The sequence below is a fragment of the Palaemon carinicauda genome, chromosome 17, assembly GCF_036898095.1.
Source record: "Palaemon carinicauda isolate YSFRI2023 chromosome 17, ASM3689809v2, whole genome shotgun sequence".
Lineage (NCBI taxonomy): Eukaryota > Metazoa > Arthropoda > Malacostraca > Decapoda > Palaemonidae > Palaemon > Palaemon carinicauda.
In genome coordinates this window covers 105,547,664-105,567,288 of record NC_090741.1, presented here as the reverse complement: position 1 = coordinate 105,567,288, position 19,625 = coordinate 105,547,664, and the positions used below count along the sequence as shown (strand labels likewise).

Genomic DNA, 19,625 nt, shown 5'->3' with positions numbered 1-19,625 from the left:
AGTAAATTCGCAGTTAGCTGGCAGTCAACAACAGTATTAAAAGAAATTTTAAAATGCTAAAGGCAACGTTTCTGCTACTTGGAAAAGAAAAAAATATATGATTTTAATGAGCAACAGAAACGAGTTCGATGTCATTGTTTGAAGTGACCGACATACAATAAAACGGTGAGAATTTTATTTTGCAGATGTCGGGAAAACCTGTGAAAACAAAAACTCATAAATTGAAAAGTAATGTTTCTACTGAAACAGGACGTAAAATTCCAGTTATTAAGTTAAGATACTTTTAGCTCAATCGCAGTAGATTGTATTACTTATTTTAGTTATAAATGCATTTCGATCTAGTGGCATTAGCTTACATTTTATAAGAGATGGGTTAAACATTATAGCATTTAACCGTGTAGTAATAAAATTTCAATAACCACTAAACATTATCGGGAGTTATAGAAAATTCCACACCTAATTCGTGTCTTCACAAGTGGTGATACGGAGGAAGCCTCTAGCTATTGGCTTAGATCTTCGTTACCCATATTATATAAAGTGGAGGAAAAGGTAATTGCTCTTCACTTAACTGACTTTTGGAAACAATAATCTAATCTTAGAAAGTCAACATGGCTTCAGACAAAACTTATCCACAGCAACAATTAACAATATCAGATAAAATTTACAAAATAAAACATGGATAACAGAAAAGTATCATTACTCCTTTCACTCCACCTTTCGAGAGCCTTCGATAGCGTGATCATACTATATCATTTCATAAATATACATCTATGAGTACTGATTCATGCTGATTTAGTAGTTATTTACGTAACAGATACAATTCTTTTAGATAGTCAAATTGTTACTCTCTCTCTCTCTCTCTCTCTCTCTCTCTCTCTCTCTCTCTCTCTCTCTCTCTCTCTCTCTCTCTCTCTCTCAAAAAAAAAAAAAAAAAAAAAAAAAAAAAAAAAAAAAAAAAAAAAAAACGAATTCGGCGTACCTCAGGGCTCTATTCTTGGCACAATCCTATTTTCAATAAATGTCAATGATCTGCCAATATCACTACCAGGTTGTTTCATCATCCAATATGCCCATGACACTTATCTTAATAGACGAGATATATAAATTAAATAGAAGAACCTATTCAAAGGGCAAAAATAATTTCAAACAAGGCCAAATGCCATTCCTTAACAAATGGCTTGCCTCTTTATGAAAAAAAAAGAAGTTAATTTTAATAGGATCCCGACAACACCGTCTCATCTTCAAAATCCATCATATGTAATAAATATCAGGGAAAGTGAGAGGCGTGGATTGCTTACGGAAAGGGGAAAAACGGGAGTGTGTCAAGCAACCTCATCCTCCCAGAACTTCAAGAAACCTAAAGGTTTTACCCTTCTAGTACCAGATAGTCCAAAGGGGAAAATGAAAGGACAGAGATAGAACTATTCAGTGCACTACAGTGTGTATGTATGTATGTGTATGTAGATATATGTATGTACAGTATGTAAATATGTATGAATATTTATGTATATATTTAAACATACATACATATATACATATGTATATATATAGGCTGTGTGTGTGTGAGCGCGCAAGCTCACCGCGGAAATAAAACAAGAAATTAAAGCAGTACTCAAAAGCAAATAACAATTAGTGAATGAGCGCCATCGAAAATGCGTTCGAGTGTTCACTCATAGGCCAAAATGAAACTCTGAAAGGTTATTACAAACAGTGAAATTGCACAGAAAAAAAAATAAGACTAAGACCTGAAACTAGAACGCATAAAAAGCTTGAAATTAAATGTTTTGAGTTTTACCCAAGTTCGAACCACCTACGCGGTAAACGCTTAAAGATCATTGAACCTACAAGACTCGCTAATCAATACTTCATTTAGCGCGGGATTCTTTTGCTTTCAAAGTTTCAGTCGCACGACGATTGCATGTGTCACCTGGAATCAAGATCTGCATTTCGGCACTACCGTGAACCCACAATGAAGAAGAAGAAGAAGAAGAAGAAGAAGAAGAAGAAAAAGAAGAAGAAGGTCAACCTTTCTCTACCTTTTAACAAAAGAAATATCAAAATTTCGTCTTTGTAAATTAAGACAGAAATTCGACAAAGCACCAATCCACGATGAATATATCTTCGAAATCTCATACTTATAAAGAACTACATGCACCCCCCCCTCTCTCTCTCTCTCTCTCTCTCTCTCTCTCTCTCTCTCTCTCTCTCTCTCTCTCTCTCTCTCTCTCTCTCTCTCTATATATATATATATATATATATAAAATGCTCCCTTTCTCCAATACAGGATCGTAACTTGAAAAGGTCTGGTGACCCATTAAAAAAAAGGAGGGTATACACAAAGAGATTAACTCTGAAGTATCTCATCGCGTGGGGCACTCTCAAAAGGTAACCCACCAATGTGCAATTACCATCAACAGTAAGTAGTGCTTCTCGAGTCACGCAGACCAACCAGAAAAATGATCTTCACGAAACATTACTCATACGAGCTAACGTCCCTTTTCTCTTTCTTCCAACGTCCCACCTGCTCTCTCTCTCTCTCTCTCTCTCTCTCTCTCTCTCTCTCTCTCTCTCTCTCTCTCTCTCTCTCTCTCCCTTTTAGTATATTAGACTATATATCTAATTTATCTAATTCTTAATTCATGTAACTATATGTAAAAGAACGGGATTGGAAATTTTGTCTATTCATATATACGTTGTCTGTGTGTATGTATATACCATATATATATATATATATATATATATATATATATATATATACGGTATATATATATATATATATATATATATATATATATATACAGTATATATATATATATATATATATATATATATATATACAGTATATATATATATATATATATATATATATATATATATATATATATATATATATATATATATATTATATATATATATATATATATATTATATATATATATATATATTATATGTCTATATTATATATATACATACATACATATATATTTATATATATATATATATATATATATATATATATATATATATATATCTGTATGTCTTTTCCTTTAAAAGTTGTGGTTCCAGATATCATTAGCCTTTACCTCAACCACGTTTCCTGGATTGAAGTTGCTACCCTCAAGCACTACTTCGCCACACTTGAAATCCATCCCAGCTCAGGCGAACCAAGTATATATTTGTTGCTTAGGTCAACACAGGAGGAAAATTATTTTACCAGATTAAGCCTATCCTTCCTCCCTCGTCCAGGAGTCGAACTTGGGGCCCCTCCATGTTGTGGCAATATCACTAAAAACCTCAATGGAGAATTCATGTGTAAGAGTATTTTTCGGTTGATAGATTTTCATAACTGCCTTGCCTATTTGTAGAAATGATTTTAGAGTGTGTTTAATCCCAGCATCAATGACCACGGCTATGTAACACCAGTTTATGGTAATGAATCATCCAATTACATTCTCTGTAATATATCAGTTTGAGCCTTTTTATATTCCTTGAGTATTGGAGCTACGTATAACTCGAGAAATTTTCATTATTTTAGCCTAACCAAGTTGAAGGAAGTATATGAATCGCAATCTATCACCATGGAAATAATCTCGCTCATTATAATGCATTGCGATTTTCGGTAATTATTTTAATCTCATTTTTCCAGAGGTTGAAAAGATGTGCAATCTTGAGCATTTATTGGGCAAAGCGGAAAAGGAGAAAATGGCAGCAAAAAGAAAAGGAGTAGAACTTCCCCTTGGAAGAAGCGACAGACCAAGGTCACCAGGGAAAATGAATTCCATCAGTAGATGGAGACAGAAAAAAGTCTGTCGGTACAGGGACAAAAACAAGTCTATCAAAAGGTCTAACAAGATGCTCTAAGTAGACGGACTGACAATGACAAGTTTACAAATAGAAAGTCTGCCAGAAGAACCTATAAAAACTTAATAGAATCACAAACTATTCTGCCACCTTGGAAGCAACAAGTCTGACAGTAAAAACAAAGTTTGTCAGTACAAGGATAAAAATAATGTTCGGTAAATAAAGAGAAGTCGACACCAATTAAACTCGACAGAACAAGGTCACCAGGGAAAATTAAATCCTAAGTGTGTCAGTAGATGAATAGAAACATGTCTGTCAGTAAAGGGAATATATATATATATATATATATATATATATATATATATATATATATATATATATATATATATATATACATATATATATATATATATATATATATATATATATATATATATATGATAAGCTTCTGTCAGTAGATGAACTGATAAGGACACAAGTTTACGAGTAGAAAGCCTGAAAAGTCTGTTAGAAGAACCGAAAAAAAAATCTTGAAAGAATCAGAAACTAATCTGCCATTTTAGAAGAAACAAGTCTGACAGTGAATACGAAACAAGGATAAAAAAGTTCGGTAAATAAAGAGAAGTCAAGGCCAATTCAAACTCGATGACAACATACCATTTGCAATAGATCTGGATGACGTGGTTATAACGGGGTCAGTCTTCAAGAAACCGAGGCTGGCGTAAAATTGCATGGAAGCAAAAAATTAAAAAGGAAACTTCAATTATTACTGTAATTTTTCGTCACCGCACCAGATATCCTAAGAGTATCAGCATCAGGAAAATACACAGAGAAAACGACATTCCTTCCCTTTTCCAAGGTCAAGGCCAGACAACGGTGATTATATGGTTATTGTTCGACATAAAATAACTTGCTGTATTGCGGCACTAGAGAGGAATCTATCAAATTACATGAGAACTCCCAGCAACATCGAGTTCTCGCCATGTTAACTAAAAGATTTCACAAATTAGCACTACCATGGGAATTACATACTGGGTTTGAGGGAGCCCATGGGTTTCATTGACGAGCCATCCCAGCTAATGCTTGGTCCTCCCTGGTCCTAACTTGGAGACCTAGCATGTACATTATCAAAGTCAAGCTCACTTTTCACCCATGACATTTATAGACAGTAATAACCTGCCCTTGCCTCTGCCGCTCATGATGGACCTTTATCCTATACAAACGCTTTAATTCAATAAGTGAATGTTGTTGACCCTGGTCGTTACGACGCCGGTTCTACACACAAATAAAGAAGACAGGGTAAAAGAATTATCACCCTACTCCCTTCCAGACTGAAAATGTCTGTATCTAACCGATGGAAAAACCCGGCGGTTTGTCGTTGACGAATTAACCGAATCCAGAAGGCCCTCGCCCAAGAGGAAATTTATCTTCTCCCTTGCGGGTTACCCGATACGTCAGGAAGAGATTCATGTGGATATCGCTCAATGCAAGAGAAGAGTTGTTGCAAATCCAACAGGAAAAGAAATGGCTCTTGGAGAAGAAAAAAAAAACAGATAAAAATGGACCAGTTGAAAGAGAGCCAGTTGTCTGAGGATATCTTCAGAGTAGTTTTTGATGTCATTAGTGTTATTGGTTAGGGATCGCTTGTTTGTGTATCTCTGAGTTTTTATCAAATGGCACTTCTTGACGACGCCACTAGTCTTGATTGAGAGATCCTGTTTGCAGTCTCAAGTCTTTTATCAAGCGATGTTTATTGGAATATTATGAGCTTTAACGATCTCGGTTGTTAACGAGAGAATTAGTCATTCATATATTCATATTTTTAACAAACAGTTATTGTCTCAAATTAATCAATAGAACCAGTATAGAAATACGTATGTATTATTAAAAGTAATTACGCTTACCAGATTAATTAAGCGACTAATTTCTTTAATAGATTTGGTTTCTCGAAATAAAACACAAGGCACAGTAAAGTTACGGCATCAATCAAATGTCAGGCGCAATACCTTTAAGTGCGGAGAAATGTACCTTCAGAAGACCTTGTTTATACAAAACGATATTAACGAAAGGTAAAATTTAGTCACAATTCCACGATCGATAATCTGAAATGGAGCCAATATTTGGCGAGAAACTCTCGTTCCCCATTTCATTAAAGAGATCACATCTTATATATATATATATATATATATATATATATATATATATATACACATACACATATATATGTACATTATATATATAAATATATATATTCATGTTCATATATATATATATATATATATATATATATATATATATACATATATATACAAACATATATATTCATGTACATATATATATATATATATATATATATATGTATACATATATATACAAATATATATATATGTATACATATATATACAAATATATATATATGTATACATATATATACAAATATATATATATGTATACATATATATACAAATATATATATATGTATACATATATATACAAATATATATATATATGTATACATATATATACAAATATATATATATGTATACATATATATACAAATATATATATATATATATATATATATATATATACAAATATATATATATATGTATACAAATATATACAAATATATATATATGTATACATATATATACAAATATATATATATATATATATATATATATATATATATATATATATATATATATACATACACACTTTTTTATCTTGCATGCAGGAATGAGATTCAAAAGCGAGACCGAAATTGGTAAACCACAGATTTCAAAGATTTAAAAATCCGCTCACGAACAGCAGAGGCAAAGAACAGTGACAATACAGTAGAGACTAACCATATATACATATGATGAACGACCAAGCTCCCTCTTCGCCCAAGCTAGAACCAGGGAGAACCCAGGCAATGGCTGCTGATGACTCAGCATAGAGACTTATAAGCTTATAAAACCCCATCCTTAGTTCATAAGGATGGTGAGGTTGCAGACAAGAAAATATCGAGCTAGAGCGGGACTCCAACCCCAATCCGGCTATCGAATGGCAAGGACGTTTCCAATAGGCTACCACAACTACATTTTGTGCCTAACTATTACACGAACGTGTTTACATTCATATGAACACTATGAAAATCATGAGGGAAAGAAAACACATTCCGCCAGAACAAAAAACATCTCGTAATGCAATCACTCGTTGGCTCTAATGTGATATAGCAGCATCCACGGCAGAATAAACACAGTAATGAAATTATGTAATGAGTCTAATCCACATCCCTCTATTTTCGGATTACCACACGATTTTACGACAGGATAATGAGCCACACAAATCTTTTTTTTTACATTCATCAATTTACAGAATTTGAATCCATTATTCGAGGGGGATCTTTTCGGGCCTCGTCATGTGGAAATATTCAGGAAAGCGTTTTAACGAATACTAGCAAGTTGCTCTCTCAAGATCCAATATATTGTAGGAATCTGGGGTTCCAATAATAGGAATTCGTTACTGAAAATGGCGCGTAGTCGTTTTGTTACTGAACTTCATTTCGAGATAGCAAGTCATGATTTATATTGATAAGAGCCATTTCCCGCACAGAGGCCGACGGAATGAGCAAACTAATATCGACCAGACAAAAAAAAAAACTCATCATAAAAGGATTGGATCAAAGATAAACCCAAGTAACTACAATTTATGTAATACTCTAAGGGTAATGAAATCCACGTTTACACTAGCCGTCTCTTATCACTGGCCCACTCGAGTGAAAGTACGTACCGTCCCAAAGTACGGACTTGCTTTATGATAGTCACTTTTTAATATATGGGTGTACTTTCCTTAAATAAATTGTACTATATAATTATTGGAACACGGAGGAAGGTACAAAATACTGAGTCCAAAGATTGACATTGTTTAGCTATTCCCGACTCTTATAATCTTCCAGCTTTTCGGGGCGTCTGCCTCTTTAATTATAAGTCAAGAGTCCTGGATTGTTTTTTTATTACTTTTCAGTAGGAAATTAATTAAAAAATACTACAATTCTCGGAAAAAGAATTGAGAGTTTTTCTTTTGTTGGCAGTATTTAATAAAAGAACATTCCTTATGGAATATCACTAAGAAGAATACGTGAATAATTGTCCTTTTCTTGGATATAATTAAGTATACAATCAATTATATCTATGAAGCCATAAAATTCATTGATAGTGAGAAACGGTGATCTAAAAAAAAATAAATAAACATCTACACTTTTACTCTATGAAATTAACGAATGAATCCATATCTATCAACAGTTCAGACCCTAATTACTGAATAGATCAAACGTGGGGATGTATATCATTAAGCATAAAAAATCTACACCCAGGTTTTCCATTTAGCCTTTGACCGAAAACTAGACGCAATAGGCTCACTTTTTAAAAGAATGAAAGATTATAAGGTCGAGAAGAATCGAACAAAGAAATAATTCAAACACGCTTATTTAGCAAAAAGTTCGTAAGTATATCTTCATTTAACAGATTGCAACAAATTACTATAGAATAGCTAAACTTTAAAGATTAAACCATTTACATAAATATCAAATTGTGATTTCAGATGCAAATCTAAATTTTATTTCGTATTGCACAAAGATTCTAAGAATTATTGGTAAGTTTGGAGGAAGTTTTACTGAGATGGACTTTTATCCAAAACTCCATTTGACTTTGGAATTTAAAAGAGACCGCTGCGTTTCTTTCTCTCTGAAGTCACCCTTTGGTGAGGGGAAATGGCTTAAAGTCGCGAGTCACATACATAAACAATACACACACACAACATATATACACACACACACACATATATATATATATATAAATATATATATATATATATATATATATATATATATTTATATATATATATATATATATATATATATATATATATATATATATATATATATATATATATATATATATATATATGTGTGTGTGTGTGTGTGTGTTATCTTTGACGTGGTGAAAGAGTTTACATGTCACTATGATCATCAAATCTCTACTAATCAAGGCAACACTTACTAGGTTGGTTTGCTGTGAGCAATTAGACGAAAATCTCCCACCATTACCAACTTGCACTGGCCAACTTGGTGATGAAAACTGGTCAAAGTCCAAATATGAATTGACATTATACATACATACATACTGGGCCGGGAAGTCGGGGAAAACTCGCTGGTAAGAGACTGATGTCTCGCCAGGTAAATCCTGAATTGCAGTTAGCAGTTACGTTCCAACTTCTTTTGAGCCTCTGGTGGCATGGTTGGAAGCGACCAGGCCTTTCATTAGAAGGGCTAGGGTTCGATCTCAGTATGAGGTAGAAATCTCTCTCTCTTTGAGCACAATATTGTGTTGATTTTCATCCATATATATATATATATATATATATATATATATATATATATATATATATATATATATATATATATATAATACACACACACACACTTGGCGTGGTGAGAAGGTTTGCATGTCGCTATGATCATCAAAGCTGTACTAATCAAGGCCAAACTTACTAGGTTGGTTTGCTGTGAGCGATCAGACGAAAATTTTCCACCATCACCAATCTGCACTGGCAAATTTGGTAATGAAAACTGGTCAAACTCCATACATGAATTGACATTATACATACATACATACATACACAATATATATATATATATATATACATATATATATTATATATATATATATATAAACACGCCTATGTATTCCCAAAATTCAGCCACTACCTTCAACAAGGGAATATGACAGAATAAAGAAAAGCAGCGACCTCTACTAAATTCATACGTTAAATGCTGTCTTGGATAAAACTCCCGTGTAATCTCAAACACGTGCGCGACTTTTAAGGTGAAGCCTTCCTTTTACATGCTCTGCCTTTACATACAGTAATTAGCTTAGGCATTTGAGTAAAAAGAGAAGCAACGCTCTAATTCAACTCCACCAACAGCCTTGACCTACTTAGGGCCTCAAAAACTAGACCACCAGACCCCAGGCGTTCTTAGACTTCTCTACGGGAAACTATCCTACTAAATTAAGTGATATGGGTAATAATAAGTTTCTCCTTGCTACAGTATCATTTCTCTTGTCATTTTCAGCAATGGGGGATTGGGAAACTTGATGTAAAGACACCAAATGTGAAGAATGAAGGTCAAAGATACTAGGTGAAAAAAAATTACTGACAATCATCGTAGATGCTTACCAAACATTGATAAAATAAATATATCTAGAATTTGTGATGTACAGTATGGTTATTTGGGCCAGGGAGGTAATTAAAGAGTATGTAAAGAACATTAAGCACCATCTACAAACCTTCATGCAAGAAAAACTTTAAGCCATAAAAAATGCGAAAAAAAAATTTGAACAATATCTATAGGTAGATTTTCCGATAAAAGTTTACATTTGAAAGTAAAAAAAATGCTTTTGTAGTCCTATAGAAACAAGGTGAGAAATCTAACATTATAATGTAGTGACGCAGGGATTAGGGTAGTGAGATGATGTAAAACTGAGTCCCATCACCAGTTTTGAAGATAAATCAGGAAATACGGAGGATTGGCGAAAATTCCTCTTACTTGGGGCGCATGGTATAGAGGATTGATCAAACAGATACACCAAACAGTATGAGTATTTCATAGATTTTTGGTGGAATATTATAATGACAAAATATTCTTATTTCATTGAAGAAAAAAATATATAATCTTCCATTCTAAAACATCAAATATAGTATAAACGGTGAATCATGAAGTGATAGCCTCTTTGCGACTTGGAAAAAAATTGTTTAACAATCTAAGAAATGTTAAAATTAATTTTCCTGGCAATTTTAATTGTTTATGTTCAACAATCTACCAAATGAAATAAGTATTCGTCGGGACAATTGTTCTTTGCTGGCGCCAAATGTAGGACTCTGGCATCTCATCACCAAGTCTTACATGATGCATCTAATGGTAAATAATTTAGCAAAATTAAAGCCGTGCGTGTTCGTGTAGATGGCGCAACAGGAGCACCGATCATACCAAACTTAATTTTGCCACTAATATTGGCTACTTGGTGCGAACTTTGGCGACAAGATGCAGACATCGCCATTAACACATTACGTGACTGAACAGCATTGTGTCTTTAACTAACATATTTCGAGACTATATCATATGTGAAATTGTGGGACCTAGAAGGCCAGTAAATTGAACAAATTAAAAATTACATTTATATGAATATTTTTACACAATTAGTAACGTACTGTACAATAATACATCTTCAGTGACAGAATTTATTCTTTCAAAAAGAAAAATTCTTTAAAATGTCGCCAAAAATTAAACTGTTGAAATGTTAATTACATAAACTGACAGTAAACTTGAATATAATATTATTGGAAGTATAATTCTCTCTCTCTCTCTCTCTCTCTCTCTCTCTCTCTCTCTCTCTCTCTCTCTCTCTCGTTAACCGGCTTCCTGTTAGTGATAGGCAATTAATGAAACATTTACACAAACAACATATCACAAAAATCATAAGCAAACGACGCCTCTAATACAAACATTGCACTATTGCTGGTTCAATTCAATAGGCGATTTAGTCATTAACTTTATATATATATATATATATATATATATATATATATATATATATATATATATATATATATATATATATATATATATATATATATATATGCGTGTGTCATAACACATTCCTATAGTATATTAATAAACAGTTAAAAAAATACAGATGCACTAATTCATCATTAGCTAATTAGCCTTCCCCAACCCGATCAAAGTGAGTGATAGTGGCGAATATAAATGCACATCTATATTCATCAGCTAATCGTCATCGACTGCAACCCATAAAATTAAACTACCTCCTCCCCCAACTCCCATATGTCCCCATGTACAGTTGGCTTCCTGAATTTTGGTACGCATCACGACAAGCTAAGCTAAGATGACATATGGCAACTCGTTTGATGGCGATAAGGTACAAACGAGTGTTCAATTCAGAAGTATACTGTACTCTAGTTTTGTTTTTATTTATTTTATTGTAGCAAATATTATATAAATTAATTATTGTTAGCTAATTACCATCACTGTGACATTTAAAAAGCTCCTATTTACCGCCAGAGAGATGTTGCTACACTGCGCAGTTTTCAGATGTTTTCATAATTGTACAACATTCTTTATTCAGGTCAACATATGGCCATATTACATGAGTAAGAGAGAGAGAGAGAGAGAGAGAGAGAGAGAGAGAGAGAGAGAGAGAGAGAGAAGAGAGCGCGCACGCAATATTTTTTCTTTTTTTTACTAATGTCAGCGAGATCATCTGTATCATTGAGTTTACCAGCGTAGGAATTTACCTGACCATGCGTTTATTTAAACGTCCGTCCATTTATTTAACAGTGCGGTTATTTCCTAGAGAGAGAGAGAGAGAGAGAGAGAGAGAGAGAGAGAGAGAGAGAGAGAGAGAGAGAGAGAGAGAGAGAGAGAGAGAGAGAGAGAGAGAGAGAGAGCACCAAGCTCAGTGATGGCAGAGAGATGACAGAAACGTCACCTCCTTTCCTCATGTCATTTGCCCCTGATTTCGGGGGAAATTCGCAGGTGGGCGAAGAAGGATGCCCGCCCCAGGCGGGGAAAAATCTAAAACGAATTACTGATGCGTCGAGGGATGGAAATTTAATGCCCTCAGTCACGGCCTGAATGGAGCAGATAACAAAGAGAGATTTGGCGAGACACTTTACATTAGATAGCTTAGGATGGATAGGTATCTGTACAGCGCTCTCTCTCTCTCTCTCTCTCTCTCTCTCTCTCTCTCTCTCTCTCTCTACAAAGCACTCACAATATATATATATATATATATATATACATATATACTGTGTGTGTGTATATATATATATATATATATATATATATATATATATATATATATATATATATATATATATATATCATATACATACATACATAAAATGGGTTTTGAGTGAGATCTGAAATGAGTGACGTTTGCAGATTGTGGCCCGTGTAGAGTAACTGTCGAAGGGAAGACAGTATGAAAAAGGCTTCAATATGAGAGAATCGAGAGAAAATATGAGCCAGTAAATGGTAAATAAGAAGATGAAGTTCTGAATATTGGTACAGATACCGGAAAAAATGAAGACACATTCATATATATCTTGGGAGTAAATATAATGGATTATGATAAAATGAGAGAAATGTTAAGTCAGAGAATAAGAGGAACATGGAAGGTAGCTGGATGTGGGCTAAAGACTGGAAAGAAACTTGGGAGTTGTACGAGGAAGTCAAGAGGTTAAGAAGGAAAGGATTGCTGAGCCAACTCTCCTTTATGGAAGTGAAGTACGGATATTAAATGAAAAAAAGGGGGGGGGGGGAGGGTGAAACTAATGCGATAAAGGGTCAGTGGAAAGTGTATAATTTACATGTACTAGCAGGTAGGAGGAGAACAGCGCCTCGAAAGAGATAGATACATGGTGTGAAATAATCAAAGTAACAAATGAATGACGCAATGAGCGTAAGGTGGTTCGATGTGCCACTAATAAGCTTTCTGCGTAGTTGTATGAAGCGACTAATGTTGTGAAAGTATCATTGGCCAAAGAAAGAATCCGCTATTCAGCAGTTTAGAGTATAAAAGTGACAGTAGATTGTGTTGTTCTTTCTATAGAGCCACCCTAAATTTTAATGGTAAAAAAAAAAATTATCAAATTAAATTTTTTCAAACTCACTCACTCTCTCTCTCTCTCTCAAACCTCCATCATAACTTCTTACTTAAAATTGTAAAACTTGCTTAACAGAATTCAGAGTATTCCCAGAAAACCCCCGGCATAATCACCACTGAAATTAACACAACTGATGAATATCTGAAGTTATAATTAGTATTTGCCTCAAAATATCAGCTATAGTTTATCAGGCGGAAACTATTACGATTCAATGAGTTACCCACTTTTGAGACCTGGAATTCAATTACTTTATAGGACACGGAATAAAGATTATTCAAATATCTTTATTCGCTCCTAATAGGATAAATATATATATATATATATATATATATATATATATATATATACACACACACACATATATATATATATATATATATATATATATATATACGCATATATATATACTTATATACATACACTACCGTACACGACCCGTTAAAAATGAAGGCTAAATATTTATATATGCACACACACACACCCCGCTCTAACCAGGGTTTGACTACAGCCACTCCCCTGCCACAGGGACCGAGATGGCTGAGCGTGACCGGAAAGATAATACACACACACACATATATATATATAAATATATATATATATATATATATATATATATATATATATAAATATATGTGTGTGTGCGCGCGCACGCGTGTGGTCAGAAATTTGGTCTATTGATTATATAAGGGCGAGATGGGTGGCTTAAGAAAAATACAAACATGGTCATGGTCATGGCCTAAATATGCCTTCAAACCAAGTGCTTTTCCCACACAACTTTTTTTTCCTGTTCTCATTAATTAACTTTAAACTATTTTCTCCAGCAGAATCTTGGAAAACTTTTAAGTATCACAAATCGTCACTGTACCATTCTATATAATTACGCTTTATACCTACATCTACATTCATATCGTTTGATTCTAGCATCCATCCATACATATATTTATACAGTATGTATGTACAAATATATATATATATATATATATATATATATATATATATATATATATACACTGTAGACTTATAGACAAATGCATAAATATTCATAATATGCATTTCATCATCATCATCAGCCCTAACTAGTCCACTGCAGGAAAAAGGCCTCAGACATGAACACATACACATTCGCCATTAATTAAAGTTTTAAAAAAACTTTCAATTGGAAGCCATGAAGTCCCACAAATGGAAAAAAAAATTCTCTTTCAATGAGGTGTTCGAGCTCACACAGTTTAGAATGTCAGTGTTAGATTTTAAGGAAATATAAATTAGTAGAATTCCTAGACAATTTTGCTAGAGCCATTATAACCTCTCTCTCCTGATTGGAAAGTAATGCAAAGAAATATTTTTTTAAAGAATCGTTGAGCTGAATAAATGAATAATACAGTAGTTGTATTATTAGTTAAAATTCCCGCAAACATGCATCACTCGTAACGAAATACTCCACAGAAGAGAAAAATCTATATCCTGTTTTTACAGAAAAAAGGACAAAATTAAATACATCTACAGAACATGAAAAAATTTAATGTAGTAATCGACCGCACATGTGACCTACATTAACCCCCAACTGATGGGCGCCCCTGTTGAAAATACAAGTAAAAAATCACGCCTCTGTTGAACTAAGCATTGCTCATTGTACGCTCTTCTTAGGCACCTGTGGCACATATAAACGGATAAATATTGGAATGGTGTTTACAATATATATGTATATATATATATATATATATATATATATATATATATATATATATATATATATTATATATATATAAATATAAATATATATATGTGTGTATACATAATAGTGTGCGCGCTCGTTTTTGTATTCAAATGCGTATATACAATATAACTAGGCGTGAAGAAAATAGAATTTTCAGAGAGGCATTCCTCCTAAATATGGTCTTGAAATTGTTTATATAATCTCATGTCATGAAATTTAATATAGTTATTTATAAATTTATGGGTGTATATATATATATATATATATATATATATATATATATATATATATATATATATAAATTCAGACGTGTGTACTAAACATGTGTATTTACTATGACTGGACAGCAACGTGAATACAAAAAACTAGTTTTTCTTCATGCCAAATTGAAAAAGACGCCTTTGTAATCTGAAAAAAAAATCTATAAACTACCTTCTCGTCACATGATTCCAGCAATATTTTTGGATCTTAATTACTTTTATATCTTTTAATCCAATGATTTTTCAACTGGTTAGTATTAATATTGAGTACAAAAACAATAATGTAATTACACTCACATTTGATCCGTACCCAAGATGAATATAAGTCACTAATATTACTATAAACGTTCCACGTATTAATACTTTACTGTATATGATAAACTAGAAAATCAATTATTTAAATAAAGTAATAATTATTCTAAAGATAATTATCTTTATTCTTTATGAAATAACTCATCTTAAGAAACTGCACGTTATATTAGATATATCTATCAAAATCTAAATGATTCAAAACACGCATATTATCCTTATCCAAAAGAACTCGCATTAAAATTTCCATGGTTCTAACTTTCTAGCTAAACAATTGTCTTTCACCTCTGAAATCTGTTGGTTATTATAATTAAAAATTATTCAAAACTGGTCGTATATTTTACACCACATTTATAATCACGCTAAACCATAAAGGCAATTTGTTTTTATCAGGTATTCTTATATATGTATGTTTTTGATTGTCAAGAAATACGAAATATGATTTTGTATAATGTTTTCAAATTTTTTTTTCTATTTTCCTAACCTAAATACATCTTTCCCATAATCTAAATCGAAATATCTTGTTTTTATAATGTTATATATGTATGTATGTATATATATACACACATTCATTCATTTTCATATTAATGAATTACATATGTATAGCTATCTATTTATCTATTATATATATCTATATATCTATCTATCTATATATCTATCTATCTATCTATCTATCTATCTATATATATATAACTATATATATATATAACTATATATATATATATATATATATATATATATATATATATATATATATCTATATATATCTATATATCTATCTATCTCTATATATCTATCTATCTATCTATCTATAAATGTATACAATCTCCTGTTCACACTTCACTTGTTAGTTCTCTGGTTGAAACGAAATAGAAATTCCCCCACATGAAGTAAATTGAATTCATTTTTTCTTTTCTTTTTTCTTTTGAGGTTAACTTGATTGTCACAATAACCCAGTGATTTTTTTTCTTTCGGCGTAAAAACTTATAAGAAAAATTAAATCAAATCAATATCGTAATTAAGTATTTCAATCTCTCTTTTTTAAACTTCTGTTTCTCTTAAATTCAATGGACATCTACCTAGATGTAACATTTTCTTTATTTTCTTGTTTTTCAAAGCGATATTTTTCATAATTGTTTTCACGTTTATATTGCCAAGAAAATCGTAAAATGGACATTGAAGAAATATTTTCGAAAACAGAGTTTATATTCTAAGTGTTTTCAAAATTTGATGCCGGAGAAAATCAATGATGGTTTTTCCTTTATTACTATTATTTTCAAACCACCACAAATTTCAATACTTTCATTACATATACAGAATTTAACCAAAAATATCTATCACTGAAAAGTTTACACAAAGCATTGTTACCTTCCGCAGACAAAAGCATAACAAAGACGCAGTTTGAAAACAGTGAATAATTCTTATCTATTCATCTTCTGTATATAGACAAACAAACAAATCCAACGCAGATTCAATTCGCAAAAGAAACGAACGAACATAAAAACACGTATGAACAGCCATAATGATGCACATGGAACAGATAAAACCACATTGAACACTCCTGCATTTACACGAATGATTGCATTGTCAGCACGTTGAACAGCATACTTATCGCTACACGGAAAAAAGTTCACACACTAATGGATGAAGTTACCTTTCGTTTCAAGAGATGGATGATGACAAAGAGTGATAACAGCGACGGATTAAATGGTAAGCGAAGGAGGCGTTGTTCAAGTGAAGGCATGAATGATGACCCTTGTTGCTTTTCGTTACTCACCTGAAGACGTGGGGCGTGTCATCTTCTTCATCGTCCTCCGGCTCCTCCTTGGCCGACGTGGCGTACGTCACGTTGTTATTGCTGATCACAGTGTTGTTATTGTTATTATTGTTGTTGTTATTGTGAAGGGCCAGGTTGGTGTTGGAGAGCGAGGTAGAGGTCGTTGACGACGACGGCGGACCCCAAGGAGTCCGGGCTGCGACTTCCCCAGCCGGTTCCGTAGGAGGCGCGGACAAAGGAGGCGCCGCAGAGCCATTGAGAAGGCTTAGGGCCCTGTCACCTTCTGGAATGACCAGCTGGGGGAAAGGGCTCGCCTCCGTCGTGGCAGGGTAGGGGGACGGTGTGGCCGAGGCGTCCATGGGACAGGAATCCCTCCGGGCTAGGCGCTCTGCTGCAGTGCTGGAACCAACCTGCAGGCTGCAATGCTGCTGCTGCTGCGTCCCTGGACTGCTGGAACCTGGACTGGTACAGGAGGCATCCCTGGAGCTGAGGCCCTTCAGCGTCTGCCACACAGGGAGCACAGGTCCTCCTGCAGCTTCGCTGCCGCTCACCTTCATGCCGCTGTCACCGCTGCATCCACACGGGCGGCCACACGCCCTTCCTTCGCAAAGGCGCTCTTCACACACGGTGCCTGCGGGGGTGACCCACCTGCGCTAAGTTCAACAGGGGCAGAGAATGGATCAAACTCGGGCGGGAGACTCCGGCAGTAGGCGGAGGTGTCAGCCTACTGTCCTGCAGAGGCGTCTCTCCCGCCGGTGATCCGACGACAATGGAAATATCGGCCGTAGTGCCCGACGAAGGGTACCGGCGGGAACACCTCAACAGGGGCCCGCGGTGGCGATCAGAGGACCTCGCTCACTCCAGGTATCATGAAGACTATAGACCCGATCGATTTTATTCCACTGCAATCACACCACTCATAGTATTGGTAAATGATCGATCAAAAATAAGCTCTTTTTTTATTCTTATTTTCTTTCACATGTAATTCTGAAAGCTTTATTAATACACTGACCAAGCCAACCAACTTCAAGCACAGTTTTCACAATTGGTAATCTGTTTGGATGAACTGTATTGTGATGATACAATATTTCTCCTTTATTATTCTTTTCAATGACAGATTTATAATTCTATAAGGGAAAACACGTTATTTTCTTTTTTACCTTTCTTTGTATCACAGGCTATGTAGGCCTGCTTTTTCCAAATAGGCCTTTGCTTGTGTGTGCGTGCAACACGTGGGAAGCGACGGCCCTGGCCAGACGCCCCTGAAAGCTACTCGTCAAAACAACAATACAATGACTTTTCCTCTCGTCTCCCTTCGAGCTTTCGAGCGCGGGAGAGAGACTGGGGGAGAGAAAGAGTGAGAGAGAGAGAGATGCGAGAGAGCTCTCCGAATAGCACCGAGGAATACACGAGACTGCTGCCTGCCTGATGATTTCTCCGCCAATACCCCCGCACACGCACAAACACACACACATACAACCGACGACACCTCCGTCCAGTTATTTTTTTTTCCTTTGGACTTTGAATGCCATCATCCTTTGTCGTCGTCTTCGTCATCATTTTTATCATAGTACGGACTGTCATCATTTCATCCCTCATAGACATATCGAATACAATTAGCATTTTTCATCAACATCTACTGACTTCATTTACGTTTTCCCGATTAGTTTGGCATCGACATAATCAATTATTACCATTATCATTATTACTTGCTAAGTTACAACCCTAGTTGGAAAAGCAGTATGCTATACCACCAGGGGCTCCAACAGGGAAAATAGCCTAGTAAAGAAAGGAAACAAGGAAAACTAAAATATTTTAAGAGTAACATTAAAATAAATATCTCCTATATAAACTTTAAGAAAACAAGAGGAAGAGAAACAATACAGAACAGTGTGCCCAAGAGCACCCTCAAGCAAGAGAACTCTAACCCAAAACAGTGGAAGACCAAGGTACAGAGGCTATGGCACTACCCAAGATTAGAGAACAATGGTTTGATTTTGGAGTGTCCTTCTCATAGAAAAGCTGCTTACCA

The 19,625-nt window shown here is 34.2% G+C and overlaps 1 protein-coding gene across 6 annotated transcripts in view; it reads right to left on the bottom strand.

The window, feature by feature from the left end:
- The window catches only part of LOC137656889 (ATP-sensitive inward rectifier potassium channel 12-like), a 459,802-nt gene extending 440,762 nt beyond the window's left edge, over positions 1-19,040 (bottom strand). For 3 of the 6 annotated variants that reach the window (XR_011047038.1, XR_011047036.1, XR_011047037.1), the window contains exon 1: positions 17,594-19,036. Coding sequence is in view for 1 of the 6 variants with exons in the window: in XM_068391269.1 (XP_068247370.1) it covers positions 17,594-18,150 (557 nt within the window). In the remaining 5 variants the exon portion in view is untranslated. Of the gene's footprint in view, positions 1-17,593 lie in introns of all 6 variants that reach the window. The other 3 variants (XR_011047034.1, XR_011047035.1, XM_068391269.1) reach the window with 2 other exon arrangements.
- Between the last annotated feature and the right edge of the window lie 585 nt (positions 19,041-19,625).